The sequence below is a fragment of the Mytilus edulis genome, chromosome 6, assembly GCF_963676685.1.
Source record: "Mytilus edulis chromosome 6, xbMytEdul2.2, whole genome shotgun sequence".
Taxonomy (NCBI): domain Eukaryota; kingdom Metazoa; phylum Mollusca; class Bivalvia; order Mytilida; family Mytilidae; genus Mytilus; species Mytilus edulis.
Window position 1 is genome coordinate 20,015,925 of NC_092349.1, and position 12,906 is coordinate 20,028,830.

General features: G+C 32.5%; 1 protein-coding gene across 1 annotated transcript in view; it reads right to left on the minus strand.

Annotated features, from left to right (window-relative positions):
• The window catches only part of LOC139527322 (microfibril-associated glycoprotein 4-like), a 66,939-nt gene that overhangs the window by 23,962 nt on the left and 30,071 nt on the right, over nt 1-12,906 (minus strand). Inside the window, exons 3-4 of the mRNA XM_071322687.1 lie at nt 3,857-3,909; nt 1,978-2,258 (exon numbers count right to left, since the gene is read on the minus strand). Of these exons, the coding sequence (XP_071178788.1) occupies nt 1,978-2,202 (225 nt within the window). The 5' untranslated portion in view covers nt 2,203-2,258; nt 3,857-3,909. The remainder of the gene's footprint in view (nt 1-1,977; nt 2,259-3,856; nt 3,910-12,906) is intronic.

Below are 12,906 nucleotides of genomic sequence, written 5' to 3' on the forward strand. Positions count from 1 at the left end.
TGTTTAAACAAGAGATGTTGGATTTTTTTTTATTTATTCAGAAAGTTCATAGAATTATCTTTCCATTGATGTATAGATATCTATATAACTATGAATATCTGACTTCTGCATGATGGGTCCACTATTACATGCCCTGTTACAGAATGACGTCACGTAAAAAACTGTTGATTGCACCCAATGTAGATAAGTAAACGCATAACAATACGCACATTAAAATTCAGGTCAAGAGAAGTCCGAGTCTGATGTCAGAAGATGTAACCAAAGAAAATAAACAAAATGACAATAATACATAAATAACAACAGACTACTAGCAGTTAACTGGCATGCCAGCTCCAGACTTCAATTAAACTGACTGAAAGATTATGATTTCATCATATGAACATCAGGCACAATCCTTCCCGTTAGGGGTTTAGTATCATACCATCATAACATATATGAGAAGAACATAACCCGTGTCATGCCAACACAATACAATATTCCCGGGCTTCTTATCATGATTTCCTTGATAGAGGGTTGCTGCTCATAAGGACGCTTTTAAACCAAGAGTTCGAATGTTGAAGTTGAAAGCACCCTTTCGTAAATTTTCGCCATCAAGAGTAGGTTTAAAATTATGAAATACCTACTAACTGTCATAATTTGCGGGGGATTTCCCCCATGAAGTTCCCAAATGGAAATTTTGAAAGAGCAATTTTGTCCTCAATTTAAAATAAAACAGTTTGTTTTACAATATCTATAGGCTTTAAAAAGTATGAAGAAGCCACATAAAACATTAAGTTGCATTTGAAGGCTTTCCTTGAAGGGTTTTTAAGACTATGATACCCATTTTGTACGTAAAACCCCCATGGGCATCTTGAAATATTGACAGGTATGGAATAACCGTTTAACAGATGATATCATATATGTTCCTTATGTCGAAACTACAATCCCATAACCGAATTAAGAATATTTACCAGGTTTGTAATAACATGAACAACACGACGGTGCAACATGTGGAGACGGATCTACTTACATTTTCGAAGCACCCGAGATCAACCCCAGTTTTATTAGCGGTTCGTAATGCTTAGTCTTAGTTTTCGATTTTGTGTCTTGTATACTATTTTTTTGTCATGGCGTTGTCAGTTTATTGTGGATTTATGAGTTTGACTGTGATTTTTTTAATGTTTTGCCCCTTTTTAATGTACGTATGACTGTAAGTATAAAAACAATCGTTAATTGTATGGTTTTTTTTTCTACCTTTGAATATGCATCTGTTCAATGAATAAATGGATAAACAAATAAATCGGTGAAAAGTAAAATCACAAAAATATTGAGCTCAGAGGAAAATCAAATCTGAAAGTCCCTAATCATATGGCAAAATCAACTGACAAAACACATCAAAAACGAACGTAGAAAATGGTGGATTAAACCTGGTTTTATAGCGCTAAACCTCTTACTTTGTTGACAATCTCATCATATTCCGTTATATTTACACTGATGCGTGAACTAAACAGACATAATAAATATAATAGTTCAAATATGAGTACAGCAGTCATAATCGTGTAAAAGGAACAATTTAACAGAACACAAAAACATCTATCTACGAACACATTCATTGCTTCTCGGGCCTGACGTCAGGAAATTTTATACGTCACATATTTTTGTAGTTCAATGTTTATACAAACAATTTTAAAATTTCACATTGGCAATGTAAGCATACAGGGTTAAAAAATCAATAGTATGTAAGAATTAATTTCAGAAATAGTCCGAGATTTAAAAAAAGTCCAAAAGTTGAAAACGTTTTCAATTCATTTGCTTTTAAACATACATTTTAAAAATAGAGTAGGTATGGTTATACAATCAATTACAATTGTACACATTTGCTAAAATTAATATCGATGAACACATTGAAAGTAGATCATGTACAAAGAAAGAACAATTCTTCGTATGTTTAAAAGTAAAAAATAAATGCGATAAATATGACACAATATACAAGCTTACATTTGGCCAAGTTGATATCTTACTAAAACTGCAACCATCTTCCTCTACTAATGCGCTATCAGTTATTTCTCCAACTACGTCACAAAGACTCCAGTTCTTTCTATAGTTAATGGCAGTGCATTGTGATGTAATGAAACATTCTTTGACACATGTTAGCAAGGTGGTTTGTCGTATTCTACGTAAGATGTTACTTATGTGACATTTTCTATTCTCTAAGTGTCCCATCACAGTAATGTCGTTTGGGTGCTGACACTCATAATCGTTTTGGTCACAAACGTCTTCTAAGAACGCCCACACGAAAGTCAAAACCAACAAAATAACAGGGTAAAATGTTAAAGAAAAATTCATATTGACATTCTTCTTGGAAAGAATTAGTTAAAATGGTTGAGAGTTTTTGCGTCAACAAAATAGTGAAAATAATTATGCAATTTGTAACGCTAGTATAATGACTGGCTACAATGATTAACAATCTATATTCCGTAACTAATTCTAATTTCATTTTTACACCTTTAGAAATTATAACTAAACCATAATAAAACCGCAAGGATATTAAATTTCTAGTGTTTCATAAATGAATGGATAAATATAATATTCTAAACTGTTGGGGGCAAATATTACAATCAAAAGTCATGTCATTTCACCAACGAAGGTTTTTATAAATATGAATAGACCAATTTGTTCAAAATGTTTCTTTTGTTGCTGTAATACCATTCTTTAAATAGGAAACAGAGCTTGTGCCAATCATTATTGTACCTACGTACTTACAAACTTATAAGTTAAAAATGAACAGTGCATACGTTTTAATTCCATAATTTTTATATTTATTGAAATTTTAATCAATGTTTCTTTGAACTGCTTCAAATACTAATTTCACATTTTAATGCTTCCTAAACAAAAACATATATTATGAATAGTGTCCAATTAAAAAATCCAATGTGTTAAGTAGAAACATGTGAAAATGATAACTTTACTATTCAAAATCTATTTTGAAAAAACTAAGTGTTTTCAGCTGTATAGTCAAAAATATGGTATCAGCAACAAAATTGAGAGTTTACATGCTTTTTTTTAGATGTGGTTTTTAAGGGGTAAAAAGTTTAGGTATTGGATATAGAAGGTAAACAAAGGGATCTTGGACATTATTTCCTCGGACTCCACTTTATCAAATAAAAATCACCTGACAGGATTACTTTAGGATTTCAAGATAGAATAAGAATGGCGAACGATTCCAATGGGACATTCATGTGAAATTCATGATTTTGAAAGAGACGTTTAGTGCTGTCAAAAGCATATAAGGCATATGTATTCCAATAATTTGCCTTGATTCATCTTGAAAATAAACTGCTTTAATTACCCGATCGTAAATATTTCTGCTTTGTAAACAATTGGTTGATAATAATGTAATGTAATCACGTAATCCTGTTGATATTAATACAGCTGGTCCTTCCAGTCCAATACTATTAGTTACATAATGTTTTAGTGAACTTAAACGATATATACAGGTTCAGAGCGAAGCTTGAACCCCATATGGAATTTACTGACCCCGTATATATCGTATTAGGTCACTAGCACACTATGAAACGAAGGTATCTTACCATCTAGCTTTATTTGTTGAATCAATATTAGAGTTGTCTCATTTTTAATCATAACACATTTTCTTAATTTTTTTAATAAAGTGTTCAAGTGTTCAATTTTAAGAACCTAATTCCATTTGTCTGCACACAAAAAATAATGTCAACAACAACAATTTAAAATCAACAACCTTGATATTAAAATATTATACTGAACTTTCAATTCATTTAAATAATATTTTAATAATCAATTAGTGCCAAAGACTTCACTACTAACAGTGTATTCAAATAAGCCCCGCCTCCCTACTAACCTTATATGAATTATACACGGTCTCCACGCGATCTCTTTTAACCAATCATGTTCCTAGAAATGTATAAAAGGTAAGATAAAGTTAAATATATGTTCCAATATAGAATATTCACATCCAGTTACAAATCCCTCACTCTTTACACGCCATAGACGTATTTTGATGCACAAGTACTTGTGTCATCATATATATATTACATTTGTAATCCGTAATATATATATATATATATATATATATATATATATATATATATATATATATTACGGATTACAAATGTGTCGAGGTTTGTGATTGGATAACAACATAGAGATGTCAGTATATATTCAGGAAACTGCCGGGGTATATACGACGTTTTTATCCCCAATTGGAACCTCAAAAACGTCATCATAACACCGGTTACTCACTGGTTCTCCGTTAAAGCGCCCATTTTATGACGTTATTTTGTCCCACCGTTACAAAGCAAACCTAACGACTTCAAGTAATATACCCGTAGCTTGTTATACGTATATCTAAGAATTTTTAGATTTCTTTATTATCTATATTTTTGATTTATATAAAGTTTAGTATGGTTTTCACAACGATAGTGATCGTACCGGCCGTCCATAATGTTTCTTTCTAAACCTGAAATTTCCGAAGATGGATAAAAGACCAAGCAAGACAAAATATTTAGTACAACACAGAGTGTGATATAAGTAAAATTTGATCATAAGGTTATTATAAATAGTTTTATTTATAACAATGGTCATTTATTTCAAATTACATCAGTCTGAAAAACTAAACAAAGTTGAAAACTGCAGAGATTTGTTAAGCATGCAATCTCCGTGGAATGGTCAAATCTTAACAAACACCAATTTTGTAAATAAACTCCACATCCAACAGATCGATAACGGTGTCAACATTAAATTTAAGAACAACTTTTATCTTCAGATACTCATATTATGGTTCATAAATGACGAAATCGTCGAAATGTAACCTCCGTGGAATGTAATCTCCGTTGACGTTTTGGTAAATGGTGCTTTCTATCACGTCCGAGTATGGCATGCCAAATTAACATATTAGATATTTATAACGGATGGTGGATATTTCACTTAAATATCAATAATATATTGTTATCAGAAGACATACGAAGACACCATGTACCAATTTTAATAATCAATTGTTAGAGTGTAACAGAGTTGCTTATTTCTTAAATCTAGAAGCAGAAGAAAAAAACGGACGTTTGTATAGCAAGTAAATAATGTAAACCCGTTATCAATATTCAAGATATGAAACTTCTATGAATTATATAAATTTGATATCAAATTCAACAAGATTTAACAATTATGCAACTGCAAGTAGCCATACAAATTGCTCTTCCTTATGAGTGTTTTCGTATTGAACAAGGAAGGAAGCTTTTAATTATACCACAGCCCGGTCGGATTTTGCTTTTTCCACCGGCCCACCGTGGGCAGCCTACCCTAGCTATAATCTCATTTTTGTAAAAATAGTGATTAAAAATATTTCATCAGGGCCTTTTATAGCTGTGCTTATTGTTGAAGGCCGTACGGTGACCTATAGTTGTTAATGTCTGTGTCATTTTGGTCAGTTGTCTCATTGGCAATAATACTACACCTTCTTTTTCATATTATCTGCTTTTTTCAATTGACTGTACTTGCCAGTCTTTTGATTAAGCAAAAGAAATTGCATGCCCACTCCTATGGATGGACAGAGGGGGCAAGCTAGAAAGTTTGACCACCCGGCGCCCACTCCCAATGTAAACGGTTGGACAAAGCAAAATCCACCTGAGCTGTAGTGTACTTTCTTTCATTATTAAAATGAAATTACGACGTCGGCCTAAAGGGCATTATATATATTATTAACAAAACCTTGTACAACATTCTTTTCGAAAATAGACACAGTAAAATAGATTAAACAAAACTACCCGTTACAATGATACACTGTATATATATATATTACGGTCTGTTTTAGGTGAGGGAATCTACATTTCTGAACGCTGTAATTCTTTAGCCATTTTTCGCTCTCTAGTCAGTGAGAAATATATGAACTTTTCTGTAAAGTTCTTATGTTCAGTTCCTGCATTTGAAAACTTCTGTATAGTACGATAAGATTTTGACAAGATACATTGTCTTGCCTGTATCAATAACACACGTATGACGACACTACTCCATGTAACCCCCTTTTTATTCAGTCGCTGTACTGCTTAAATGATATCATGTATCAATTAGAATTAAAATCAAACTTGGAGGGGAAAAAACACCAAGAATTTCATTTTTTCAAAATAAGTTGGAAAGCTTAGATAATATACAAAAGTAAAGATGACATGAGATATATTTGATCATATTTTCCTTGTGATCTGAGGTACTAGTAATGTGGAGCTGAACGTTCAGAGACAGTACCGGTAGTTAACCGACATGAAAGATATCTGAAATCGGAGAGTATAAAAATTTGATCATCAAAAGTAGATTTTATCCTTGATTACTTATCTGTCCAACCAACACAATATAAAAAGAAACAGTGCTTATCAATCAATTGTTTCGGGAGAATATTAAAATTTATCTAAGATTTTTTGGTACTAAAAAAAATATTATACCCCCAAAAAATCGAAGACAATGTCAACCGTCCTCAAGCATCAGTATGAAACTGAGGACGCAAGAATTATGACAATGTTTTGATTTTGCAAACCCTTACAATTCCAATCAATTGTCCATTAATATGTTGTCTTTATTTTTTTAATTGTAAACCATCTCATATATCTTGAATTATTTCAAATAACTATCTGATATTCAAGCGGAATAGGATGCATAATTCTACTAGCATAAGAGGATCTACTAGGAGAAGCTGTTTATTTGGTCGTTTATGGTTGTCTTAAAATTAAAGTCAGTGTGATTTTAATAGACTACAGCAAACCAACAAAGAGGATGAAAAATAATCCATGAAAATGATTTTATATTTCATATTTTGCTGGATTATTTTTTGTCGTTTCTCTCTCATCGTTGTTTTTTTGTATATTTATATTGAACCTTTTCAATTATTTATCATGCACCGACAACGCATGCAAGATCTTATAAATTTTTTAAATGTTCTTCTCCCGGTCATAAATCTACATGAAATATTTGCCACTGTGCGTTCAGACAACCTATATCAATAAATCTTATATCCTATATTTGTAAATTGCAGTATTATAAAAACTGTAAACATAATCAAATAAGTGATTCGTTTAAACTTTGGTCAGATATTGTCAGTTACATAGTGATGTAGTGACCTACATGTAATACCATACATATGGGGTCAGTAAATTCCATAATTGAGTTTGAGCCAAAATAAAACCTCATATGGAATTTACTGACCCTGTATATATCGTATTAGGTCACTAACACACTATGTAACGAATTAAGTCTATAATACCGACTATCTTGATTTGTTAAATGTATACTGGAGTTGTCTCATTTGCAATCATACCACATCTTCTTATTATTATATTAGAGTGTTCAATTTTAAGGACATACTCCCATTGGTCTGCACAAAAAAACTAATAGACACTTCTCGTCTCTCTCCTTATTTTTTTCAAATTTCCGACACATTGAACGCATCAAAGATACAAGAGTTGAGTTTCGGCTTCGAAAGAAATTTTCAAAACAGTACCACACCAAAGCAAGGGATTCAAGCGTTGTGCATTTTGAAATTGAAACAGTTTAAAGGGACGGATTGTGCCTGATGTTCATATGATGAAATCATAATCTTTCAGTCAGTTTAATTGAAGTCTGGAGCTGGCATGTCAGTTAACTGCTAGTAGTCTGTTATTATTTATGTATTATTGTCATTTTGTTTATTTTCTTTGGTTACATCTTCTGACATCAGACTCGGACTTCTCTTGAACTGAATTTTAATGTGCGTATTGTTATACGTTTACTTTTCTACATTGGCTAGAGGTATAGGGGGAGGGTTGAGATCTCACAAATATGTTTAACCCCGCCGCATTTTTGCGCCTATCCCAAGTCAGGAGCCTCTGGCCTTTGTTAGTTTTGTATTATTTTAATTTTAGTTTCTTGTGTACAATTTGGAAATTAGTATGGCGTTCATTATCACTGAACTAGTATATATTTGTTTAGGGGCCAGTTGAAGGACGCCTCCGGGTGCGGGAATTTCTCGCTACATTGAAGACCTGTTGGTGACCTTCTGCTGTTGTTTTTTTCTATGGTCGGGTTGTTGTCTCTTTGGCACATTCCCCATTTCCATTCTCAATTTTAAAAGTTATATATTTGTTTACAGTATAAGTATGACCACATCAGTGATAAGTCATGGTAACACAGATTGGTAAATAAGATTATGATGAAAAGGAGGAGGATTCATTGGCGAATTACATACATATTCGGGTTGAAAGCATGTTAATACGATATCAATATTGATCCTGCTTTGTACAGGTCTGACATCCTGACTGGATTGTTTAGCATACTAGTTCACACGGAAAAAGCATAAAGGCAGATTTATAACCTTAATTTGTGTTGAAGAGATAAAACAGACTTATATAATAATGCAGACATGACTGAATATTATGCTTAATTTAAACTAACAAGGAAAACGAGAAACAAGAAATAAAAGTTTACGTGAAATAATAAAAAAAAATTTGTTAAGCATTTTGGTATTGAAAATCACGACGTCAAAGCAAATAAAATGACGTTAAATATATCTTTTTTTTAATTTTCTTTCATCTAAACTGTCTCGATCATTACAAATTAACGGTAAAATATTACATGCTGAAATTTATAGGGTGGGTAGAATACACTATGAGGATGTTCCATGTTTTTATAAACAAGTTTTGATGAAATTTATATTTTCTCATTTTTTACTCTGACGTTGGGCGCTTTAACGGAGAACCAGTGTACTATGTGACGTAGTCAAGAGCTAACAGACTGCCAGAGGCTCACAGAGGGAAAATAATGACGTGCTTCAGTCAATAATACATTTTTGATACAAAATCCCGCAATTTACACATTTAATACTTAAATTTGATGTTAAAGCTGTTATTATAAATTATTACATACACGATAAAATTATGTTCACAGCAAATTAGAAAATCCTTCTCGTATGCCGAACATATCAGGTTGGGTTTTTCAACTTATATATGTGTTGTCAACAAATACCTGCACTGGAAAAATAATAACATTAAGTCAGGGGTAATACGTAATATATGTGTAATTCAGGTCTCTGAAAGGGTATATACTGTGACATTCCCGGCTTAGGACTTATATCCCCTTCGCTTTCGGCTCAGAATATATAAACTCTAAGCCGGGAATGTCACAGTATATACCCTGTCTGAGACCTGAATAACATATAATACAAATATATATATAGACTCATTATGAATTGACATGGAACTATGGTTACGTTCAATACTTTGATACGATTCGAAACGGAAATATTCAGCAGTTATCCCAAGTTTAACTTTGGATTCATTTCCTTGTTTTATTCCCGTACATCATAAACATCAAATAACATCTGAAAAAACACATAGCTCGATCTATGTGACGATATTAGTCAAACGACTAAATTGCCTCGCGTTATTTAATTTATGTTATTACTGATCATTAAACTTTACATATTGCTAGTATACTATAGAAATGGAACAAGTGTATTACTATGATAATATTCCTAGTGTTCTGCTTTAAGAATGAGCATAATGATATCCAATAAGAATGAACCTAGTGTATTGCTATAATAATGTACCTAGTGATCTGGTATAAAGATTGGCTGTATTATTTCCTATAAGAATAAACCTAGTGTATTGCTATAATAATGAATCTTGTTTTCTGCTATTAGGACTTGAGTAAAAATACACTTTCTCATACATATGATTGAGAATGGATACAGCATATGTGTCTGTATGGCTTAGGGTGAAGCTTTCTCATACATCTGCGTGAGATCCCAAGCTTGTCTCATTTGCATCTATTTGAGAAAAGGCACAGCTTTGCAAACATATCAGAATATGGTTCCAATCTAATCAACAGTTTATTGAGAAATGCACAGTTACTCATTTAGTCCTATTTTAGCACAAGGCCTAGTGTATAGCTATCATAATATACCTAGCGTTCTGCTTTTAAAATGGGCATAATGTTATGCTATAAGAATGAATTGAGTGTTTTTTCTATAATGAGGTACTTAGTAGTCTGTCGTAGAGGATCAACCTAATGTTATGCTATAAGAATAGCACAAGTGTATTACTATGATAATATTCCTATTGTTCTGCTATAAGTATAAGCCTAATTATATACCATAAGAAGTAACCTAGTGTATTGCTATACTTATGTACCTAGATATCTGCTTAAAAGAAATGACCTTATGATATGATATGAGAAGAAACCTAGTGTATTGCTATAAAAATGAAACTAGTTTTCTGTTTTAGGAGTGGAGTAAGAATACACATTCTCATACATATGATTAAGAATGAATACATCATATGTGTCTGTTTGGCTTAGGGTGAAGCTTTCTCATACATCTGCGTGAGATCCCAAGATTGTCTCATTTGGATCTGTTTGAGTAAGGGCAAAGCTTTGCATATCAGAATATGGTTCCAGTCTAATTAACAGTTTATTGAGGAAAGGCACAGCTTCTCATTTAGTCCTATTTTGGAAAAAGGCCTAGTGTTTAAATATCATAATGTACATAGCGTTCTTTTTTAAGAATGGGCATAATGCTATAGGCTATACGAAAGAAACTTAGCGTATTTCCATAATAAGTTAACCAGTAGTCTGCCATAAAAAAAACAATCCTAGTGCTATGCTATAAGAATGGAACAAGTGTATAACTATGATAATAGTCCTAGTGTTCTGCTTTAAGAATGAGCATAATGATACCCAATAAGAATGAACCTAGTGTATTGCTATAATAATGTACCTAGTGATCTGGTATAAAGATTGGCTGTATTATTTCCTATAAGAATAAACCTAGTGTATTGCTATAATAATGAATCTTGTTTTCTGCTATTAGGACTTGAGTAAAAATACACTTTCTCATACATATGATTGAGAATGGATACAGCATATGTGTCTGTATGGCTTAGGGTGAAGCTTTCTCATACATCTGCGTGAGATCCCAAGCTTGTCTCATTTGCATCTGTTTGAGAGAGGGCACAGCTTTGCAAACATATCATAATATGGTTCCAATCTAATCAACAGTTTATTGAGAAATGCACAGTTACTAATTTAGTCCTATTTCAGCACAAGGCCTAGTGTATAGCTATCATAATATACCTAGCGTTCTGCTTTTAAAATGGGCATAATGTTATGCTATAAGAATGAATTGAGTGTTTTTTTCTATAATGAGGTACTTAGTAGTCTGTCATAGAGGATCAACCTAATGTTATGCTATAAGAATAGCACAAGTGTATTACTATGCTAATATTCCTAGTGTTCTGCTATAAGAATAAGCCTAACTATATACCATAAGAAGTAACCTAGTGTATTGCTATACTAATGTACCTAGATATCTGCTTAAAAGAAATGACCTTATGATATGATATGAGAAGAAACCTAGTGTATTGCTATAAAAATGAAACTAGTTTTCTGTTTTAGGAGTGGAGTAAGAATACACATTCTCATACATATGATTAAGAATGGATACATCATATGTGTCTGTATGGCTTAGGGTGAAGCTTTCTCATACATCTGCGTGAGATCCCAAGCTTGTCTCATTTGCATCTGTTTGAGTAAGAGCACAGCTTTGCATATCAGAATATGGTTCAAGTCTAATTAACAGTTTATTGAGGAAAGGCACAGCTTCTCATTTAGTCCTATTTTGGAAAAGGGCCTAGTGTTTAAATATCATAATGTACATAGCGTTCTTTTTTAAGAATGGGCATAATGCTAGGCTATACGAAAGAAACTTAGCGTATTTCTATAATAAGTTAACCAGTAGTCTGCCATAAAGAACAATCCTAGTGCTATGCTATAAGAATGGAACAAGTGTATTACTATGATAATAGTCCTAGTGTTCTGCTTTAAGAATGAGCATAATGATACCCAATAAGAATGAACCTAGTGTATTGCTATAATAATGTACCTAGTGATCTGGTATAAAGATTGGCTGTATTATTTCATATAAGAATAAACCTAGTGTATTGCTATAATAATGAATCTTGTTTTCTGCTATTAGGACTTGAGTAAAAATACACTTTCTCATACATATGATTGAGAATGGATACAGCATATGTGTCTGTATGGCTTAGGGTGAAGCTTTCTCATACATCTGCGTGAGATCCCAAGCTTGTCTCATTTGCATCTGTTTGAGAGAGGGCACAGCTTTGCAAACATATCATAATATGGTTCCAATCTAATCAACAGTTTATTGAGAAATGCACAGTTACTCATTTAGTCCTATTTTAGCACAAGGCCTAGTGTATAGCTATCATAATATACCTAGCGTTCTGCTTTAAAAATGGGCATAATGTTATGCTATAAGAATGAATTGAGTGTTTTTTCTATAATGAGGTACTTAGTAGTCTGTCATAGAGGATCAACCTAATGTTATGCTATAAGAATAGCACAAGTGTATTACTATGCTAATATTCCTAGTGTTCTGCTATAAGAATAAGCCTAATATACCATAAGAAGTAACCTAGTGTATTGCTATACTAATGAACCTAGATATCTGCTTAAAAGAAATGACCTTATGATATGATATGAGAAGAAACCTAGTGTATTGCTATAAAAATGAAACTAGTTTTCTGTTTTAGGAGTGGAGTAAGAATACACATTCTCATACATATGATTAAGAATGAATACATCATAAGTGTCTGTTTGGCTTAGGGTGAAGCTTTCTCATACATCTGCGTGAGATCCCAAGCTTGTCTCATTTGCATCTGTTTGAGTAAGGGCACAGGTTTGCATATCAGAATATGGTTCCAGTCTAATTAACAGTTTATTGAGGAAAGGCACAGCTGCTCATTTAGTACTATTTTGGAAAAGGGCCTAGTGTTTAAATATCATAATGTACATAGCGTTCTTTTTTAAGAATGGGCATAATGCTAGGCTATACGAAAGAAACTTAGCGTATTTCTA